The 23,997-nt window shown below is 40.3% G+C and overlaps 1 protein-coding gene across 1 annotated transcript; it reads right to left on the bottom strand.

Moving 5' to 3' along the window:
* Positions 1 to 14,992: 14,992 nt before the first annotated feature.
* Or2ak5e (olfactory receptor family 2 subfamily AK member 5E) lies at positions 14,993 to 15,910 on the bottom strand. Its single transcript, NM_001000777.1, has one exon. It carries the CDS (start codon positions 15,908 to 15,910, stop codon positions 14,993 to 14,995), a length of 918 nt encoding a protein of 305 aa, NP_001000777.1.
* Positions 15,911 to 23,997: the final 8,087 nt, after the last annotated feature.

Raw genomic sequence — 23,997 nt, forward strand, 5'->3', positions numbered from 1 at the left:
GCACCCTGTCTCCATGAACACATTTATGTTGATCTCCCCTGTTTCAATTTACGTTGATCACCCATGCTAAGTTTTATGATAAGGGCATTTAGAGCAACAGACCTAGAATGGTTTTGCTTTGGAAATCTACACACAGTGTCTGTGTTTTATTCATAGCTAATATACAATAAATTCTGAGAGCAATAATGTTTTTTAAACATTTTGAATATCTTTTTAAGATCAAGATTATATCTGTGTGTGCATGTGTGTGACAGTGTATGTATGCATGTATGTATTTATGTCTGTCTGTCTGTCTGTAGGTATGAAGGAATGAATATAGAAATTTTATGTGGTTCTGGCTAGCCTGGAGCTCCCTATGTGTCCCAGAAGGGTTTCAAACTCACTTAGGCTCTCTTCCCTCTGCCTCCCAAGTGTCAGGATTAAAGTTGTGTGACAACATGCACAGATTTTTTAAATGCAGTTACTAGCTTTTGTTTTTGTTGTAATTTGGAGTCACAGATGTTTTTGAGCAACCATGTGGATGCTGGGAATCAAACACAGGTCCTGTGGAGGAGCAGTCGGTGCTCTTAACTGTTAAACCAGCTTTCCAGTGCCCCTGCATTCTCAAAATAATGAATCATTGTCATGTAGTCCAACAACCAATGAATGAAAACTTCTATGCACCTAAGAGTTGTGTAAGTAACATGATACGTAATTCTCAGTATTAAAATATAAATGTTGTTTGAACTACCTGAGGACCCAGCTATACCTCTCTTAGTCATATACCCAAAAGATGCCCCAACATATAAAAAAGACACGTGCTCCACAATGTTCATAGCAGTCTTATTTATAATAGCCAGAAGCTGGAAAGAACCCAGATGCCCTTCAACAGAGGAATTGATACAGAAAATGTGGTACATCTACACAATGGAATATTACTCAGCTATCAAAAACAATGACTTTATGAAATTCATAGGCAAATGGATGGATCTGGAAAATATCATCCTGAGTGAGGTAACCCAATCACAGAAGAACACACATGGTATGCACTCATTGATAAGTGGCTATTAGCCCAAATGCTTGAATTGCCCTAGATGCACAGAACACATGAAACTCAAGACGGATGATCAAAATGCGAATGCTTCACTCCTTCTTTAGAAGGGGAACAAGAATACCCTTGGCAGGGAATAGGGAGGCAAAGATTAAAACAGAGGCAGAAGGAACACCCATTCAGGACCTGTCCCACATGTGGCCCATACATATACAGCCACCCAATTAGACAAGATGGATGAAGCAAAGAAGTGCAGGGCAACAGGAACCGGATGTAGATCTCTCCTGAGAGACACAGCAAGAATACAGCAAATACATAGGCGAATGCCAGCAGCAATCCACTGAACTGAGAATGGGACCACCTTTGAAGGAATCAGAGAAAGGACTGAAAGAGCTTGAAGGGGTTCGAGACCCCATACGAACAACAATGTCAACCAACCAGAGCTTCCAGGGACTAAGCCACTATCCAAAGACTATACATGGACTGACCCTGGGCTCCAACCTCATAGGTAGCAATGAATGTCCCAGTAAGAGCACCAGTGGAAGGGGAAGCCCTTGGTCCTGCCAAGACTGAACCCCGAGTGAACGTAATTGCTGGGGTGAGGGGAGTAATGGGGGGGTAGGGAGGGGAACACCCATATACAGGGGGAGGGGGAGGGGTTAGGGGGATGTTTGCCTGGAAACCAGGAAAGGGAATAACATTCGAAATGTAAATAAGATATACTCAAGTTAATTGAAAAAAAATATAAATGTTGTGAGGGCAAGAGTAGTGGCATGTCATTACTCGCACTACTGCATATATCCACATCCATATCCACACTTATACATAAATAAAATAATAATAATAAGTGTTGTGGAATATTTTATAGATGCCTTGTTGCTTATTTGTAATTGGTACCAATAATTAGAGTGATAAATTTAGGAACACATAGAAACACCTGTTCTGGCACTAATAAAAATGTGTTTCATCTGTTGCCTGCCTGTGGTATTCCATTTCCCTAGCTGGGCTACCTTGTCCTGCCTCAGTGGGGAAGGAAAAACCTATCCCTGCATAGAGTTTGTACACCAGGATGATAACCAGGGAACCCTCATACTCTCAGGAGAGAGGAAGGGAATGTTGGATTGATTTTTGAGGTGGAACAAAGAGGGAGGAATAGTCTGGATGTAAAATGAATAAATAAATGGAAAAAAGAATGTATGTCACCTGTTGTGTGTGCACATAATAGTGTATGTAATTTATTACATATATTTTATATGCTAGATATGAATGCATATACATCTGTAACAATAATAACAGATGGAGGCTATTAAACGGAACATGAGAAATGTGGATGTAGTCTGGGGGAGTAAAGGGAAATACAGTAAAATACAGTAAAAATTTATAGTGAAAGGGAACATAGCCAGGGATACCCTACAGAGGAGAAAAATCATGCTTGCAAAAGGCATGAGTTATTTAATAGAAATCTAAGTGTCAGGCATAGGATTCCTCCCTCAAACTGTCTTAGTCTGTGAGAAAACACCATGTCTGTCACTAGAGAGAAGCTCAGTGGTTAACAGCACTATCCGTTGTTCCAAAGGATCTGGGTTCAATATCCAGCATCAAATCACAGCTCACAATTGCCTGTAACTTTACTTGAAAGATATTTGCACACTCACACCAACACAGATAAAATAAAAGTAAAAAAATAACAATTGCATCCTGCACAAATGGCTTGCTTTTGCTGTTTTATATTTTTCCATTAATCCATAAACTTACTCTAAATTGAAAGACTGAGGTTGTTAAGTGTTTTCAATACTCTTACCTCAATGGCCCCCCCCCATTTCTGTGATTTGAGAATGATCTGTCCCTACAGATCTTGTATTTGAATCCTCAGTCCCCAGTGGCAATGGTGTTTGGGAAGATTTTGAACCTTCATGGTATGGAGCCATAGTGATGTGGGTCACTAGGGTGGGTCTTGAGGTTGTGGACCCTGGCCTGACTTCCTGTCCTGTGGTCTACTTCTATAGTGCATCTAGAATGTGATGAACCAGTCTCCCTTTTCAATCCACCATGTCTACTGCCACCTCTCCACGATCTTTATGGCCATATTCCTCTGGGACTGCAAACCAAGGATGTTTCTCAAGGTACTTTCTTGGAGGTAGTTTATCACAGCACCAAAAAACAGCCTAGTCCAGAAATTGGTACCCACTAGCAAATCCATTGCTGGGAAAAACCTGACCATGCTGTTGTAAAATGAATGTGTTTCATATCATTACAAAAGTGATTTATGGTTAGAATAGAATTTATTCTTTTAGAATAGAAAATCTCCAATGTGTTAGAAGCAAAACCTAGTGCACCACTTCTTAGAAGCTCAGAGAAAGGAACATTGAGAGAAATGTGGGCAGTGGACACCTAGCTTATGACATGTCAGAGGAAAACAACTTGGAAGTAGATAGAACCCAGCCAATCACATGATATTTGGGCCAAGAACCTTGCTTCATTATACCCATGTCCTGAGATCTTGAGAGATGTCAGATGTAGGATAGTGGACTACTTGGCTTGACAGAGTATAGGGGTGAGAGCAAGTTTAAAGTTTAGACAGTGTATACACAGGGAAACACCTGTAGTTGTTGAAGAGGTTAGTGCCATGAAACTTAGTGCTTGGTACTGTGACAATGGAGAAAGCAACTTGATGTCAAAACCCTACCTACCCATCAAAGGCTCCAATGTGTAAACATGCAAGTTTACAGGAAACAAGAAAGGCTGGACTGAGTCTTTGCTCCTTGACAGCAACCACCTAGGAGATGCTTCCCCAGGGTCAGAACTAATCCATCGCTGGTCAGGTGGGAGACCCAGTGGGCAGGCTCCTTGCCAAGCTGGCATCAGACTTTGGCAGAATTATCCACTCTATCTGAAGGCCTGAAAGATGAAGGACTGGGGGTGGGGCATGGAGAGCAGCTGAGGTCAGGCAGTGTGTGGTGGGGTCCAAGTCCCTGCAGGAAGCTGTGAAGGTGAAGCCTAGATTGCAGTGGAGACTCCAGGATGTTGGGGATGCAGGACTGTGGGACATCTGCTAAGGAAAACTGTGCACGTGGTGAGGAGCAGTCCAAGGCAGAGTCTATGTGTGCTACAGGCAGCCAAGCTGGAGCAGTGGGGCTGCCTATGCCTTTGGAGCTTAGAATCTTTCAAGTCTTAGATGCCAGACATGGACTGTCAGAAATCTACAGGTTCTGGACCTTGCTATGACTTGATCCCTCCTTACTATGCCTTCATTCCTGTCCTTTTGATGGAGAATATATATTATATTCCTTCATATATTGAATATTTTTAAAAATTATTTATTTATTCACTTTACATCCCAATCAAAGTTATCCTCTTCATTCCCTTCTTACCCTGGGTATCAATCTACCCAGATATACCAAGTCACTGACAGACTGGGCACATCCTTTCTGACTGGGGTCAGACAAGACATCCCAAGCAGGCAACAGAGTTAGATACAACACCCTATCCAGTTCTTAGTGGACCTACATGAAGACCAATTGGCATATTGCTACATTTGTTGGGAGCCAAGTCCAGTCCATAGATGGTCTTTGGTTGTTGGTTCAGTCTTTGGGAGTCCCCAGGTATCCAGGTTTGTTGATTCTGTTGGTCTTATTATGCAGTTCCTTTGCCCTCCAGGTTCCTATATCGTTCCTCCAACTCTACCATGAGACTTCCTGAGCTTTCAATATTTTACTGTGGATGTCTTCATTTGTTTCAGTAAGCTACTGGGTGGAGCCTCACAGAGGGTGTTGTGCTAGGCTCCTGCCTGCAAGCATAACAGAGTATGAAGCCCTGGGTCCTGCTAAGACTGAACCCCCAGTGAACTAGACTATGGGGGGAGGGCGGCAATGGGGGGAGGGTTGGGAGGGGAACACCCATAAGGAAGGGGAGGGGGGAGGGGGATGTTTGCCCGGAAACCGGGAAAGGGAATAACACTTGAAATGTATATAAGAAATACTCAAGTTAATAAAAAAAAATAAGAAATTGAAGAAGATACAAGAAGAGGGAAAGGCCTCCCATGCTCATATATTGGTCTGGCTAACAGTAAAAATGGTCATCTTATCAAAAGCAATCTAAATATTTAATGCAATTCCCATCAATATTCCAACACAATTCTTCACAGGCTTTAAAAGAGCAATCCTCAACTTTATGTGGAAAAATAAAAAAGAGAGAATAGATAAAAACAGCCTATACAATAAAAGAACATCTAAAAATATCACCACAGCTGATTTCAGGCTGTACTACAGAGAAATAGTAATAAAAATCTGCATTCTATTGGAATAGATTCAAATTGAATTCAAATTAGATTTGAATTGAAGATCCAAACATAAGCCCACATACCAACAAACAAAAGATCCAAAACCCAAACACTGGAAAAAAATATCTTCAACAAATGTTGCTGATCTAACTGGATTTCTGTATGTAGAAGGATGCAAACAGGTACCTATTTATCACCCTGTGCAAAACTCACATCCAAGTGGATCAAAGACCTCAAAGTAAAACCAGATACCCTACATCTAATAGAACAGAAATTATGGAATATTCTTGAACTCATTGTTACATGATACAACTTTCTCAACAAAACACCTATAACTCAGGCTCAGAGACCAACAATGAGCAAATGGGATCTCAGTAAACTGAAAAATTCTACAAGGCGAAGGACACCATCAGTAGGACAAAATGGCAGCCTACAGAATGGGGAAAGATCTTCACCATAGCTACATCTAACTGAGGACTAATATCAAGAATATATAAACAACTCTAGAATCTAGACACCAACAAATCAAATAACCCAATTAAAATTGGGTACAGATAATTCTCAACACAGGATTCTCTAATGGACGAGAAACTCTTAATGGCTCAGATCAAAACCTCAAATGACAGCACATGCTGAAAAGGATGTGGAGCAAAGGGAACACTACTTCATTGCGAGTGAAATATCAAACTTGTGCAACCGATAAGGAAATCAAGCAGGCAGTTTCTTTGTGTGGTTTAGGTATAAGAGTAATTGTGGCTTCGTAGAAGGAATTCGGTAGTGCTCCATCTGTTTCAATTTTGTGGAATACTTTGGATAATATTGGTATGAGGTCTTCTATGAAGGTTTGATAGAATTCTGCACTAAACCCGTCTGGACCTGGGCTCTTTTTGGTTGGGAGACCTTTAATGACTGCTTCTATTTTCTTAGGAGTTATGGGGTTGTTTAACTGGTTTATCTGTTCCTGATTTAACTTCGATACCTGGTATCTGTCTAGGAAATTGTTCATTTCCTGAAGATTTTCAAGTTTTGTTGAATATAGGTTTTTATAGTAAGATCTGATGATTTTTTGAATTTCCTCTGAATCTGTTGTTATGTCTCCCTTTTCATTTCTGATTTTGTTAATTTGGACGCACTCTCTGTGTCCTCTCGTTAGTCTGGCTAAGGGTTTATCTATCTTGTTGATTTTCTCAAAGAACCAACTTTTGGTTCTGTTGATTCTTTCTATGGTCCTTTTTGTTTCTACTTGGTTGATTTCAGCTCTGAGTTTGATTATTTCCTGCCTTCTACTCCTCCTGGGTGTATTTGCTTCTTTTTGTTCTAGAGCTTTTAGGTGTGCTGTCAAGCTGCTGACATATGCTCTTTCCTGTTTCTTTCTGCAGGCACTCAGAGCTGAGTTTTCCTCTTAGCACAGCTTTCATTGTGTCCCATAAGTTTGGGTATGTTGTATCTTCATTTTCATTAAATTCTAAAAAGTTTTTAATTTCTTTCTTTATTTCTTCCTTGACCAGGTTATCATTGAGTAGAGCATTGTTCAATTTCAACGTATATGTGGGCATTCTTCCCTTATTGTTATTGAAGACCAGTTTTAGGCCGTGGTGGTCCGATAGCACGCATGGGATTATTTCTATCTTTCTGTACCTGTTGAGGCCCGTTTTTTGACCAATTATATGGTCAATTTTGGAGAAAGTACCATGAGGAGCTGAGAAGAAGGTATATCCTTTTGCTTTAGGATAGAATGTTCTATAAATATCCGTTAAGTCCATTTGGCTCATGACTTCTCTTAGTCTGTCGACATCACTGTTTAATTTCTGTTTCCATGATCTGTCCATTGATGAGAGTGGGGTATTGAAATCTCCCACTATTATTGTGTGAGGTGCAATGTGTGTTTTGAGCTTTAGTAAGGTTTCTTTTACGTATGTAGGTGCCGTTGTATTTGGGCCATAGATATTTAGGATTGAGAGTTCATCTTGGTGGATTTTTCCTTTGATGAATATGAAGTGTCCTTCCTTATCTTTTTTGATGACTTTTAGTTGGAAATTGATTTTATTTGATATTAGAATGGCTACTCCAGCTTGCTTCTTCTGACCATTTGCTTGGAAAGTTGTTTTCCAGCCTTTCACTCTGAGGTAGTGTCTGTCTTTGTCTCTGAGGTGTGTTTCCTGTAGGCAGCAGAATGCAGGGTCCTCGTTGCGTATCCAGTTTGTTAATCTATGTCTTTTTATTGGGGAGTTGAGGCCATTGATATTGAGAGATATTAAGGAATAGTGATTATTGCTTCCCATTATATTCATATTTGGATGTGAGGTTATGTTTGTGTGCTTTCATTCTCTTTGTTTTGTTGCCAAGACGATTAGTTTCTTGCTTCTTCTAGGGTATAGCTTGCCTCCTTATGTTGGGCTTTACCATTTATTATCCTTTGTAGTGCTGGATTTGTAGAAAGATATTGTGTAAATTTGGTTTTGTCATAGAATATCTTGGTTTCTCCATCAATGTTAATTGAGAGTTTTGCTGGATACAGTAACCTGGGCTGGCATTTGTGTTCTCTTAGGGTCTGTATGACATCAGTCCAGGATCTTCTGGCCTTCATAGTTTCTGGCGAGAAGTCTGGTGTGATTCTGATAGGTCTCCCTTTATATGTTACTTGACCTTTTTCCCTTACTGCTTTTAATATTCTTTCTTTATTTTGTGCGTTTGGTGTTTTGACAATTATGTGACGGGAGGTGTTTCTTTTCTGGTCCAATCTATTTGCAGTTCTGTAGGCTTCTTGTATGTCTATGGGTATCTCTTTTTTTAGGTTAGGGAAGTTTTCTTCTATGATTTTGTTGAAGATATTTACTGGTCCTTTGAGCTGGGAGTCTTCACTCTCTTCTATACCTATTATGCTTAGGTTTGATCTTCTCATTGAGTCCTGGATTTCCTGTATGTTTCGGACCAGTAGCTTTTTCCGCTTTACATTATCTTTGACAGTTGAGTCAATGATTTCTATGGAATCTTCTGCTCCTGATATTCTCTCTTCCATCTCTTGTATTCTGTTGGTGAAGCTTGTATCTACAGCTCCTTGTCTCTTCTTTTGGTTTTCTATATCCAGGGTTGTTTCCATGTGTTCTTTCTTGATTGCTTCTATTTCCATTTTTAATTCCTTCAACTGTTTGATTGTGTTTTCCTGGAATTCTTTCAGGGATTTTTGTGTCTCCTCTCTATGGGCTTCTACTTGTTTATTTATGTTTTCCTGGAATTCTTTCAGGGATTTTTGTGTCTCCTCTCTATGGGCTTCTACTTGTTTATTTATGTTTTCCTGGAATTCTTTCAGGGATTTTTGCGATTCTTTCAGGCATTTTTGCGATTCCTCTCTGTAGGCTTCTACTTGTTCTCTAAGGGAGTTCTTCACGTCTTTCTTGAAGTCCTCCAGCATCATGATCAAAAATGATTTTGAAACTAAATCTTGCTTTTCTGGTGTGTTTGGATATTCCATGTTTGTTTTAATGGGAGAATTGGGCTCCGATGGTGCCATGTAGTCTTGGTTTCTGTTGCTTGGGTTCCTGCGCTTGCCTCTCGCCATCAGATTATCTCTAGTGTTACTTTGTTCTGCTATTTCTGACAGTGGCTAGACTGTCCTATAAGCCTGTGTGTCAGGAGTGCTGTAGACCTGTTTTCCTCTCTTTCAGTCAGTTATGGGGACAGAGTGTTCTGCTTTCGGGCGTGTAGTTTTTCCTCTCTACAGGTCTTCAGCTGTTCCTGTGGGCCTGTGTCTTGAGTTCACCAGGCAGCTTTCTTGCAGCAGAAAAGTTGGTCTTACCTGTGGTCCCGAGGCTCAAGTTCGCTCGTGGGGTGCTGCTCACGGGCTCTCTGCAGCGGCAGCAACCAGGAAGACTTGTGCCACCGTTTCCGGGAGCTTCAGTGCACCAGGGTTCCAGATGGTCTTTGGCTTTTTCCTCTGGCGTCCGAGATGTGTGTGCAGGGAGCAGTCTCTTCTGGTTTCCCAGGCTTGTCTGCCTCTCTGAAGGTTCAGCTCTCCCTCCCACGGGATTTGGGTGCAGAGAACTGTTTATCCGGTCTGTTTCCTTCAGGTTCTGGTGGTGTCTCAGGCAGGGGTCCTGCTGCTCCTGGGCCCTCCCCCACGGGAGCCCAGAGGCCTTATACAGTTTCCTCTTGGGCCAGGGATGTGGGCAGGGGTGAGCAGTGTTGGTGGTCTCTTCCGCTCTGCAGCCTCAGGAGTGCCCACCTGACCAGGCGGTTGGGTCTCTCTCTCACAGGGTCTGGGGGTAGAGAGCTGCTGCGGGCCGGGATCCGCGGGTGTGGGACTTTTCTTCAATTTCTTATATCAGAGAATTGAATTTCTTGTTGTGCAAGTCTTTCAATTTCTTAGGTAGAGTTAGACTAGAACTTGCTTTGGCTAGAACTTCAAGTACCATATTGAACAGATAGGGAGAGAGTGGACAGCCTTGTCTTGACCCTGATATTAGAGAAAATGCTTTTAAATTCTCTCTGTTTAATTCAATATTGGCTATTGACTTTTTATACATTGCCTTCATTGTGTTTACATATGTAGAAGGCTTGTGATAAAATGGTGTTGAAGTTTGTCAGAGGCTTTTTCAGCATATAATGAGATGATCGTGTGGGTTTTTTTCTTTCACTTTGTTTATATGGTGGATTTAGTTGATGAAATATAATATACTGAAGCATCCCTGAATCCCTAGGATGAAGCCTATTTGATCACGGTGGATGTTACATTTGATGTGTTCTTGTATTTGGTTTGTGAGTATTTTGTTGAGTACTTTTGCATCAATGATCATAAGAAAAATTAGTCTGAAATTCTCTTTATTTGCCAAGTCTATGTGTAGTTTATGTACCACAGTGACTGTGGCCTCACAAAATGAGTTTGGTAAAATTTCTTCTGTTTCTATATTGTGGAATAGATTGAGTAGTATTGGTATTAGCTCTTCTTTGAAAGTCTGGTAGTATTCTATGTAAAAAAAAACCATCTGTACCTGGGCATTTTTGCTGTTGCTGTGGAAATTTTAGTGACTGCTTGTATTTCCTTAGGAGTTATAGGGTTGTTTAGGTAGTTTGTCTACTCTTAATTTAACTTTGCTAAGTGGAATCTACCCAGAAAATCATCATTTCATGTAGACTTTCTAATTTTGTTGAGAACATGTTTTTTAAGTAAGAGCTAAAGTTTTATTAGATATAGTAGTCTGTGATGACAGCTGTGGTATCTCAGAGTCTGCAAAACATCCTCCTAGAACCTTCTGGATTTTATAGAGTCTCTGCTGAGAAATCAGGTGTGATTGTGATAGGTCTGTCTTTATATGTTACTTGGCATTTTCCCCTTGCAGCTTTTAAAAGTCTTTCTTCATTCTGGATATTTACTCTTTTGATTAGTATACAGAGAGAAGAATATCTTTTGTGGTCCAATATATGTGGTGGTCTGTAACCTTCTTGAAGCATTCATGGGCTGGATCTAGGCCTTCCACACATATGTAGCACATGGGGAGCAGGGTTTTCATGTGTGTCTCCTATTGAGCAGAATGGGTAGTCCCTGACTCTGTTGCCTGCCTGGGGATCCTATTTCCTTAATTGGCCTGTCTTGGTCTGAACTCAGTGGGAGAGGATGAGCCCAGTCTGTTAGTGACTTGATGCATCAGGGTGGATTGGTACTCAGCCAGTGCTCTCCCTTCTCAGAGATGGGGAGAAGGAATGGGGGGGAGGAACTGTGTGAGGAGGGAAATGGGAGGACAGGGTTTGATTGGGATGTAAAGTGAATAAGCACATAACTTTTAAATTTTCAATATATAAAGGAATATCATATATATATTCTCCATCAAAAGGACAGGAATGAAGGCATAGTAAAACAAAATCAAGTCACAGCAAGATCTAAACTCCATAGTTCCATGTGTGGCATCTAGGACTTGAAAGACTCTAAGTTCCAAAGGCGTAGGTAGCCCCACTTCTCCAGCTTGGCTGCCTGTAGCACACATAGACTCTGCCTTGGGCTGCTCCTCACCACGTGCACAGTTTTCCTTGGCAGATGTCCCACAGTCCTGTATCCCCAACATCCTGGGGTCTCCACTGCAATCTAGGCTTCACCTTCACAGCTTCCTGCAGGGACTTGGACCCCACCACACACTGCCTGACCTCAGCTGCTCTCCATGCTCCACCCCCAGTCCTTCATCTTTCAGGCCTTCAGATAGAGTGGATAATTCTGCCAAAGTCTGATGCCAGCTTGGCAAGGAGCCTGCCCACTGGGTCTCCCACCTGACCAGCGATGGATCAGTTCTGACCCTGGGGAAGCATCTCCTAGGTGGTTGCTGTCAAGGAGCAAAGGCTCAGTCAAACCTTTCTTGTTTCCTGTAAACTTGCATGTTTACACATTGGAGCCTTTGATGGGTAGGTAGGGTTTTGATATCAAGTTGCTTTCCCCATTGTCACAGTACCAAGCACTAAGTTTCATTGCACTATCTTCTTCAACAACTACAGTTGCTTCCCTGTGTATACACTGTCTAAACTTTAGACTTGCTCTCACACCTATCTTCTGCCAATCCAATTAGTCCACTATCCTTACATCCAATATCACTCAAGTCCTCAGGACATGGGTATAATGAAGCCAGATTCTTGGTCCACATATCACATGAATGGCTGGAATCTATCTACTTCCTGGTAGATGTTTTGCTCTCCTCTGAAATGTCACAAGCTAGGTGTCTACTGACCACAATTTTCTCAAAGGTCTTGTTTCTCAGCTTCTAACAAATGTTACACTAAGTTCCTAAGGACTTAAATTCTTCACTGCAACCAGAAGTCTCTTCCAGAGTCCCAACTATCACATGGTCAGTTTTTTTTTCATAACAATGGCTCTACTTCTTAGTACCAATTTCTGTACTAATTTATTTTACTGGTACTGTGATAAATTACCCTGCTGAAAACAGCTAAAAGTTTATTTGTCTCACAGTCCCAGAGGAATACTACCACAAAGATGTCAAGGACATGATAGCAGGCAGGGATAGTATGGTGGTTCAGACAGGAGGCTGGCTGGTCACATTGCAGCTGCACTCAGGAAATGGAACACAGGATAGGAGAAAAGGCTGAGGTCCACAATCTCAAGGCCCACCCTAGTGACACACATCACTAAGGCTCCATGTCATAAAGGTTCCAACCCCCACCCCAATCAAAACCATTGCAACTGGGGACCAAGGATTCAAATGCAGGATCTGTAGGGACAGTTCACCCTCAATCACATGAGGTCAGAGTATTGAAGATACTTAGCAACCTCAGCCTTTCCGTTTAGAGTGAGTTTATGGATTACATTAATGACAAGAAAATAAATCAGTAAAGGCGAGCTGTTCATGGAGGTTGCGATTCTTATTTTATGACTTTATTTTATTTGCATTGGTAGGAAGGAATCAGATACCCTCAAAATAAAGTTACAGGCAGTTGTGTGCTGTGATTTGGTGCTGCAAATTCAACCCAGACACTGTGGAAGAAGAGATAGTGCTCTGAGCTATCTCTCCAGTGACAGAGTGCTGTGTCACAGAAATAGAAAATCAAGCAAATTTGAGGGAGATATCCTGTGCCTGACACTTAAATTTCTATTAAATAGCCCATGTCTTTTGAGAGCACTTTTTTTTTCTCCTTTGTAGGGTATCTCTGGCTATGTTCCCTTTCAGTTTAAAATTATACTATATATTTAAGTAAAATACAGTAACAATATTTTGCTCCTTTCTTCCCTTAAATTCTATCCACATTCACCAAGTTCAATTTGATAGCTTCCTTTTATTGATAATTATTGTCACATACATTTATGAATTCATATATAGTATAGTATAATAGGCAAATTATATACACACATATTTGCACATGGAAATTGTGCAGTACATTCTTTATTTGCACTAATTATTTATTCAATTTACATCTGATTGCTTCCCCCTCCTGGTTCCCACTCACAAAATTCTTCCACTATCCCCTTTCCCCTTCTCCTCTGAGCAGGTTGGGAACCCCTTGGTTATCCCCTCACCCTGGCCCATCGAGTCTGAGCAGGGCAGGGTGGATCCTCTTCCCACTGAGGCCAGACAAGTCAGCCCAGATAGGGGAATGGGATCCCACACACTGAAAACAGATGCAATTCATTTTCATTAGTGCCATGAAGAGGTGTTTCCACCTGTCCTTATAATTATTACTGTAATTATTGGCACCAATTATAAGGAATCTCATATGCACGTATCCACATCTACACCCGCATCATCATCATCATCATCATCATCATCATCGTTATAATTATTATTATAACAATATATATGGTGTGAAATATTTTAAAGTGCTCCTCACGTACCCAGAGGCCTCACGTACCCTGGAGATGGAGCCACAGACAGTTGTGAGCTACCTTACAAAAGTGCTGGGATTTGAACTCAATTCCTCTGGAAGAGCAGCCAGTGCTATTAACTGCTACACCATCACTCTAGCTCCACAACATATGTATTTTACTACTGAGAATTACTTGTCATGTTACTTACACCAGTTCACAGGTGAACACAAGTTTTTTTTTAATTGGGTCTTGGATTACATGACAAGGATTGAACTATTTTAAGCATGCTTGGGCACTAGAAAGCTGGATCAACACTAAGAGCACTGACTGCTCCTCCAGAGGACCCAGGTTTGATTCCCAGCATCTTCACGTGGCTCACAATCATCTGTAAATTTAAATTAAAACAAAAACAGTAGATTTTTTTAAATCTGCCTGCTGCCATACAACTTTCTGCCCAAAAGTAGTCTAAGGCTATTCTGGTCCACATAGGGAACTCCAGGATAGTCACTACTTATAAAGGAAATTCATTTGAAATAACATTATTGCTGTTGATCCGTATTGTATATTAGTCATGGACAAAATACAGAAATTGTCTATGGATTTTTAAAGCAGAATCATTCTGTGTCTTTTTGTCTAAATGTACTTATCTTAAGCTAGTATGACTGCAGAAAATCAACATAAAGTTGGTCATGGAAAGACACAGAGTGCATTCTGTCAGACAGATCCATTGATGATGTTTATTGCAAAGCCATTAGTGAATTTTTGGGAAGGTATTGATAAAGGGAGTCAGAAAGATGTCATTGAGGGATATCTTAGAACTCTTACTCAGGAGGTAATAGTCACACAAGCATTAAAGCAAGCATTGAATTATCTCCTTCCATATATCTTTTAGAACTGTCCTTAAAACACTCACAGTATAAAAACACAAACTCTTATATAATAATTGTATATGCAAAGAAAATCAGTAAAACATTACAGATTTATGTAAAATGTCTGCAAACGTCCATCTGTACTCATGAACTGCAGAAAGAGCGTTGAGAGAAAGAGATAGCAGACACCTGTACTGACTCCCACAGTCTGAGAATCCACGGTTCCATGCACCAGGACAGAAGGTTCTGTGAAAAGCCAATCCAGCCTCACAGGCAGTCAGAGATGGCAGGTCCAGGGACAAAGCCCTTCCATCTCCTTCAGAGACAACATTCAAATAAAAGTCAGTGTGTCACTGTGGAGTGGGGGGCAAAGGTTCATGCTCTTGTTCAGTCAGTAAGACAATCTGATACGCTTCCACCGGAATATCAATCCTGAAATCATCCCAGAAATTGCCAAGACCAGGCTTTGCATCAGTCCACAGGCCAACCCAAAGACCCACTTTCTGTGTCTATAACCATCATCCCATATGTCTCCTCAGGGCCCCCATGACCTCCTTGTTCCTCAGGCTGTAGATGAAAGGGTTCAGAACAGGGGTGATGATCGAGTAGAGCACAGCCACCACTTTGTCCCTCCCAGGAGAATGCAAGGAGTGTGGCTGGGTGTAGGTGGAGAGAGTAGTGACATAGAACAGGCTGGCCACGGTCAGGTGGGAAGAGCAGGTGGACACTGCTCTACTCTGTCCCTTCCCTGAACCCATCTGGAATACAACAACCAACACCCGAGCATAGGAAGCTAGGATGGCCAGGAAGGGTAACAACAGAATGACAAGGCCACTCAGGAGGACTGTATGCTCATATTGGGACGTGTCTTCACACACCAGTGGCAGGAGAGATGGAACCTCACAGAAAAAGTGGTTAATCCTAGATCCACAGAATGGAAGTTGAAATACATACACTGTGTGCACTAAAGCATTGATGGAGCTGCTGCTCCAGGCACCAGCGACCATGGAGCAGCAGATCTTTCTGCTCATGAGCACAGGGTAGTGCAAGGGCTGGCAGATGGCTATGTACCTGTCATAGGACATGAAACCCAGCAGGAGGGCTTCAGACCCACCCAGGGTCAGAAACAAAAAGGTTTGAATTGCACATCCCAGAAAGGAAATGGTCTTGGTGTCTGACAGGAAGTTAGCTGCCATCTTGGGCACAGTGGTGGAGATGTACATCATGTCAATGATGGAGAGCTGGCTGAGGAGGAAGTACATGGGGGTGTGGAGTGTTCGGTCCAGCCTGATGATATGGACCAGAGTGATGTTGCCTATGAGGGCCACTGCAAAGAGGAGGACAATGATTGTGAAGAGGAAGGTGTCCGTGTGTCCACATTGGAAAAGACCAACCAAGGTGAAGTCTGTCCCAGAGCTGTGGTTTCCTGTCTCCATGACTTAGAAGGAACAATCAAAGCAGATATAATGTGGAAAGGGCATGGCCTGATGACATCTGTCCTTGAGGAGAAAATGACAACTTTTACATTTGATAGTTTTCCTTCCCTGTACAATAAGCTTTCATATATATATATATATATATATATATATATATATATACTTTTTTTATTTTTAATGCTTTTAGTTTTGCTAATTGTTGTTTCATGTGCATCAATGGAAGACTTTGCTGTTTCCATTCATGCTTGACACAGTCAGCTTTAAAACATGATTTGGATTCTCTGTCCTTACCATTTGTACACGGATGGAGTCGTCCATCTCTTTTGATTCAATGTTGTTCATAAGTTATAACTGGGGAAATAAGAATAAACATTTTTGAGATCACAGAATGAAATTTCAATAATCATAAAATCAACAGTTATATAATTTTCAGCAAATTTTCTATACGTGCTGCAGATCCTTTCTGGTGACAGACTGGAGTTGGGTCTCTTTCTTGACAGTGTTCACTCACTCCCTTCTGTTATCTGTGTGAACATAATATGTACAGGAGAGTCTTAGGAAATCAAAACACAGAATGTGTCCAGGAAATGAACAAAACACTGAGATCATTGTACAATGTAAAAAATAAGAAGACGCTATATGCCCTCAACAGGATTATGTAATGCAAGAGAACATCATGTGAAACCATACTAAGCATTTTATTACATTATACATGAAATATTCACCTGTTGCATAAAGCAAGTAGAGTATTTTAAAGTAGCAGAGCAGAAGGCAACAATTTTTCAAAATCTCAAAATATGACTTATGAAGGAGAATTTAGCAGAAATTAGAAGTGCAAGGTAGGAAATGATTACCACCTTTCATATAAAGACTTCAGTTAACCCACCCCACCCCACTATTGCTTAAGTCAATAAAATGCCAGATTGTCCACAGTTTCTGCTTTTTCTTCAATTACCCCAAGTGTCAGATGTTATCAGGACCCTGCTGAAAGTGTGGCATTACATGCTGATTTCCATGGTGCATGTGCGTGTGCCTGCGCATGTGCTACTGGGATCAAATACCTGACCTTGGCATGCACTGTGCCCTGCGATACAACCTTAGTAATTGACTTTCAAGACTCAGTCTCATTCATCTTGCTCCGTACCTCAGATTTGCTATCAACTCTAATCCTGTCCTGACCTTTCTGAAAGCTGGGATAGGAACTAGGCCACTAAGACCAGCCCTGTCCTCACTTCTCAGCATTAAAAGCATTGGTCAGTGTCTGCTGAATCCTTACACCTGATAAAGTCAGTTTTAAATGCTCAGAATTTGGAAAAGATAAATTTTTCTTTCTCTTCATTACAGTAAGAGCAGAATTTTTGCTTTTGTTCAATATGTTAGAAATCCCCTAGTCTGGTTTCTTATCCTCTAAAGACAAAACTTAGTCTATGGCAGCAGCAGCAACAGCAGCAGCTCTGGTTCTATAAACCTCCCCAGGCCATCCCTAACACAATGTGTTTTAGATGTGGCTGCTTCCCTTTGGAGGACAGAGTGTGCTGTGGCAGCCCAGAGCAGTGGACACATTTGAACTCCTTACTCCTGCGAATCCCTGTCAAAATCACATCTATTACCCAATGAGAGTCAGTATAAGGGTCACTTGGAATCAGTGTAAAACGTGTACACTAGCCTGATGTTTATCCATGCACACTATGCACTGTTCATGTGTGTCAAATTATCACATCTCACCTCTGTGATTAATAAATTAGCCACAATTGTCAAATCAGAAATATTCTAAATATGTTGAGAAATGGCATATTTGGTGGCAATCTTGTCCCTGGAACTGGAACAGCCCTAGCCCCTTTCTCCTTGTAAGAAGGGTTCTATGCTCAAGAATAGCAATGGGCAGCATTCCTAAATGTTGATATTACAGGTATTTTTTTAAAGCAGTAGCTGGAGTGTGCATCTCTCCAAGAGTTGATTCAATTCAAGAGTATGGGTTACAGGTAGAACAACGCACTTTACCCAGTAATCCCAATGCATAACTCACCAGCAACAGCACCACTGCTATAGCAAACTCATCAGAGAATCCGGCTTCCCTTCAGTAACTTGTTGACTGCCACACTCCTTTGTCAGCTAAGGGGCTGTGCAGTGACCAAGCCAGAATTCCATCTTCCATCAATCTGAGCTCTTTAATAAGAGGACCATGGCAAGCTTTTCCTCCAGATGACTCAATGTGTGGACTGCCGGTCTTTTTATAAATGTAACTCTAACAAAATTTAACTACATCATAAGTGACTGTATATTAGAGATATACATCCCACTTTCCTAGGGTTTCTCCTCAACAATGGAATATTAAATAAGAACAGAAAATGAACCTGCCCAAAAATATGAGAAAGATGAGACACCTAGAATAGCAGGTAGAAAGTCACAACTATGCTTCTGAATAATTTTTAAATATAGTGTCTATTTCCAGTGAATCAAGCTATTTAATCTGTATATCCAAAAGGAAATCCTGGCTTTAAAACCTCTGATACTCAGCACATTTTCGAAACTTTTATCCCACTGTGAATTTGTAAGGTAGTTGGTTTTTTGCTTTAAAAAATAATCCTCACTTAACGTTGAAGACATAGGTAGAAAAGAAATTTTGGCATCTATTGAAGGCCTTTAAGTCTTAAATGCTCTGGCTGCCTGTGCAAGATTGGACCTCATTGGCATTCTTTCAGAATCCTTCTGGGAAAACCTGGTCTCTGTCCACAATTAAATAAACACATGACATACAAGAGATACCATTTTATTAGAATTCATGTTTTCACTGCACAGTAGAAGTTAAAAGAGGTCAGAACTAATGTTCAAAGCATATTTTCATCATAACTGAAACTGATGTTTTAAAAAACTCATTTCATTACATACTCTTAACATGCACATCTGCACAGAAGCACAGTAATAACCTGTGAAACGTAGATACTAGGAACATCATAAATATGGTATTTCAAAGAACTATATAATCTAGGTTCTGGCTTGTGTCACATATTCCTGAGGACAATGTTCAAATTTCAGCATGATCACTGACATAGGAGAGTCATGTTTATGAAAGCCACGGCTCCACTTGATGTCAGAATAAAAAAAATCGTTCACTGTGTCCCAGCTTGGACAAGAAGTTGGATCGATGGTGAAGTGCAATCTTTACCTGTGGCAAAAATGTTTCTGCCAATCTGAAGAGGCTATAGTTTGGATTAGAAGAGAAAAATGAATGAATCTGTTTAATATTGACTGTATACTGGAGTCTGTACTATTTTATAATAAGTAGCAACATCATATCAGCATTTTATAAACTGAATCACTGAAATATTTTATCCCAAACATATTCCTAGTTTGTTAGGTAGCATATTTGGTTTTGAATCTATTAATACAAATGTCTGTTTTTTCTTTTGTTCTTTTACCTAAAGACTATATTAAGCTTCCAAGAAGCTTCACTACCAATTTAGCCTTTGATAATATTTACTGGGTCGACCCAATCAATTCTAGATACATCTTTACATGGTACACTGAACCATTTTTTTTAGTACTGATACATTTTTCAATGAGATGTTTTTCTTGATAACATAGTAAACTCAAGAAAAAAGATTTTTACATTTTATTTTTCCTGTAGATTCCTTATTGTTATTTATCTGTAGAATAAAGAGTGAAAAGTGAGCTTCATTTTTCTTGAGATGAATATTTTTTACATTTACAAAGTGTTTTCTTGTATCTTTCTACTGCTTACACATTCTTATTAGACATTTATGTTTTTCTTTCCATTAGTCCTGGATTTAATGGTTTAATCCATATTCAATGGCGTCTTAACTTTATGAATGCATTACACATTGACTGATTACTATTTATGAGAAGACCGATACCACCACCACACATGTGATGCTCTCATTTATACAAATTTTACTCTGTAAATGTAGCCTTAGAAAATCTTTCATTCCACTCTTTATTTCATATTTTCTCTTAATTTTACAACTAGTTCTTTTCCTTCTGTGTTTAAATTAAAATGTCAAGTTCAGGGAATAACTAAGGTATAATATTTATGTGTATAGATAGTCCTCTGTGATACCATTTCTATGCTGGGCAATGGACAGTCTTATCCAAGAAAACTGTTAGTTATACACAAAGTTCCCAAGTGTATCTGGCTTACAAGGCAATAAAAATAATTGCAACACCCAGATTGTCACGAATGCCATCTTCATCCATTTTTGTATAAGGTAGATGTGTTCTAATAGATGGTATCACTTTCCTGATAATTTTTGTTTATTTATCCTTTTATTATACACGTATGATGCATGTGTTTCCATATATGGTGTACATTTATGGTGCCTGAAGAGGTCTGAAAAGCGCGTCAGATCCCCATTATCAGATGGTTGTGTGCTGTCATGTGGGTGCTTGGGATTGAACTTGGTTCCTCTGTAGGAGTGATCAGCAATCACTCTTAACTGCTGAACTCCTCCATTTATTCTTTAAATGCTCTTGATAGCTTTATAATTTCATGGTAATTACATTAAGGAAAATAAATGTTATGCACAAGAATCAAATTTTGCTGAGAAGATAAGGAAGAACACAGAACCACTTTCTGAGATATAATAGCTTCTTTAAGTGTTGAGTCTCCTCTTTCCTTTTTAAAAGTCCACAACTGTTATTGGCAGTACCTAGAGTCTTTATTTTTAGTCAGGCATGAAGACATACACTGTAATCTCAATCTTGGGAGGTAAAAGTGGAAAGATCAGAATTTCAGGGTCATTCTCCGCTACTTAGTGGGGTTGAGTTCATTCTGGGTTACATAAAACTTTGCCCCCAAATAAATGAACTTATAGGTAAACAAATGCCAAACTAAACAAAATAAAATATTTATGGATTTGATCTTTCAAGATAAATATAACTATAACTTGCTGTCTTGCAGGACAAACTGCCTGCTCTATTTCTCTATTATGATGTCAGAAGCTACAAATGTGTACCTTTCAAAATATTTTGTATATGTATGGCTGTTTGTCCTGCATGTGTGTCTATATATCACTTATGTGTCTTATGCCTGTAGAGTCTAGAAGAGGGCACTAAATCCCTTGCAACTGGAGCTATACACCATTGGGGACTACTATATGGGTGGTGGGAATTGAACACAAGCCTTTTGCAAGAGCAGTAAATACTCTTAAATCTTGAGTTATCTCTCTATTCTACCCCCCCTTTTTGAGGGAGGGTCTCATGTGTGCTGGGCTAGTTTTGAATTCATTATGGAGCTGGTCGACTCCCTGCCTCCACCTCTCCAGTGATAGAAAGACAGACATTTACTACCACATTAGGTCTGCACATGCTAACTGAGCTACATATCTGGTCTCTGCTTGGGCCCTCACTTTAAACATCTGACTGCCCAGGGTACTTGAATGCCCTGCTACAGCTATGTCATTTGCAAACCACACCAACACAATCTCCTTTGTCCATGTGTTCTGCCTTATGCATTTGTAAATCTCATGACTCCAAAGATTTCCTTGTTCATCCTCCCAGAGGGAAATTGGCAAGGCACACGGAAAGGTTTCCTTTGAGTCCATTTCCCCAAAGGCTGAAAGAACAGAGAAAAGTGGCAAAAAAGAAAAAAAAATCAGTACAAAACTAGGCAAAAATAAATGAAACAGTTTTGTTCTGGGTGAAGAACATGTTGGGCTTTCCTACCATTCTTCACACCCCCAACCTACCCCATGTCATGACTCAGCTTCTCCCAAACTTCAGCTAGTAACCAGTTCCTACCATGTAGAGAGGAAACAGAAGCAGCCAAGAGAGCAAGGCACAATCTCCACGAATACAAATACCCTTTCACACCTCTTACATCATTTTCTTTATACCTTAAGGGTCTGCACTTGTAAACACCGGATGTTGAGCACATTCTCCTCATAGGCCCCTTCTCTCCCTTTTCTCTCCCCTTCCTGAGTAACCTGTTTGTTTATAACTTTGACCTGCAGTATCCACTGAATTCCCACACAAGCTGCAGGGAGAGCTCTGGAAAACATGACTTGAATTCGGAACTTATTTTTCTTTCTTTTTTTGTTTTTGCTTTTTTATTGGATATATTTCTTTATTTACATTTCAAATGTTATTCCCTTTCCTGGTTTCCTGTCCATAAGCCCCATATTCCTTCCACATTCCCCTCCATATGGGTGTTCCCCTCCCCATCCAAGGCCATTAACACCCACCAACAATCACCTACCCTGGGGATCCAACCTTGGCAGGACCAAGGGCTTCCCATTCCATTGATGCCCCAACAAGGCTTTTCACTGCTACCTATGTAGTTGGAACCCAGGGTCAGTCCATGTATAGTCTTTCGGTAGTGGTTTAGTCCTGGTGGGTTTTGCTCTGGTGGGTAGGCATTGTTGTTCTTATGGTGTTGCAAGCCCCTTCAGCTCTTTCAGTCTTTTCTCTAATTCCTCCAACGGGGGACCCATTCTCACTTCAGTGGTTTGCTGCTGGCATTTGCCTCTTTATTTGAAATGTTCTTGCCATGTATCTCAGGAGAGACCTACATCTGCTTCCTGTCAACATGCACTTCTTACCTTCTTCCATCTTATCTAGTTTTGGTGGCTGTATATATATATATGTATGTATGTATATATATATATATATATATATATATATATATATATATATATATATATATATATATATGCCACATGTGGGGCAGGTTTGAATGGCTGTTCCTTCAGTCTGTGCACTAAACTTTGCCTCCCTGTCTTCTCTTATGAATATTTTAGTTCCCCTTTTAAAGAAGAAGTGAAGCATCCACATTTTGATCAACCTTCTTGAGTTTCATGTGGTCTGTGGATTTCATCTTGAGTAATTCGAGCTTTTGCACTAATATCCACATATCAGTGAGTTCATACCATGTTTTTTTTTTCTGTAATTGGGTTACCTCACTCAGGATGATATTATCTAGTTCCATCCATTTGCCTATGAATTTCATGAATTCATTGTTTTTGATAGCTGAGTAGTACTCCATTGTGTAGATGTACCACATTTTCTATATCCATACCACTGTTGAAGGGCATCTGGGTTCTTTCCAGCTTCTGGCTATTATATATAAGGCTGTTACGAACATAGGAGAGCATATGTCTTTGTTGTATGTTGGAACATCTTTTGGGTATATGCTCAGGAGATATATAGCTGGGTCCTCAGGTAGTGCAATGTCCAATTTTCTGAGGAAGTTCCAGACTGATTTCCAGAAAGGTTGTACCAGTTTGCAATCCCACCAAAAATGGAGGAGTGTTTCACTTTCTCCACATCCTCACCAGCATCTGTTGTCACCTGAGATTTTGTTCTTAGCCATTCTGACATGTGTAAGGTGAAATCTCAGGGTTGTTTTGATTTGCATTTCCTGATGACTAAGGATGTTGAACGTTTCTTTAGGTGCTTCTCAGTCATTCTATATTCCTCCGCTGTGAATTCTTTGTTTAGCTCTGAACCCCATTTTTAGTAGGGTTATTTGGCTGTCTGGAGTCTAACTTTGTGAGCTGTTTTTATATTTTATATTAGCCCTCTATCAGTTGTAGGATAGATAAAGATCTTTTCCCAATCTTTTGGTTGCCATTTTATCCTAAGGATAGTGTCCTTTGCTTTACAGAAACTTTGCAGCTTTATGAGATCCCATTTTTCAATTCTTGATCTTAGAGCCATTGGTGTTCTGTTCAGGAAATTTTCCCCAGTGCCCATGTGTTCGAGAATCTTGCCCAGTTTTTCTTCTATTAGTTTGAGTGTATCTGGTTTGATGTGGAGGTCCTTGATCCACTTGGACTTAAGCTGTGTACAGGGCAATAAGAATGGATCGATTTGCATTCTTCTACATGCTGACCTCCAATTGAACCAGCACCATTTGTTGAAAATGCCATCTTATTTCCATGGGATGGTTTTGGCTCCTTTGTCAAAAATCAAATGAATATCATTGCATGAGTTCATTTCTGGGTCTTTAATTCTATTCCACTGATCTATCTGCCAGTCTCTGAACCAATTCCTTACAGTATTTATGACTATTACTCTGTAATACTGATTGAAGTCAGGGATGGTGATTCCCCAGAAGTTCTTTTATTGGT

The sequence above is a fragment of the Rattus norvegicus genome, chromosome 10, assembly GCF_036323735.1.
Source record: "Rattus norvegicus strain BN/NHsdMcwi chromosome 10, GRCr8, whole genome shotgun sequence".
NCBI lineage: Eukaryota > Metazoa > Chordata > Mammalia > Rodentia > Muridae > Rattus > Rattus norvegicus.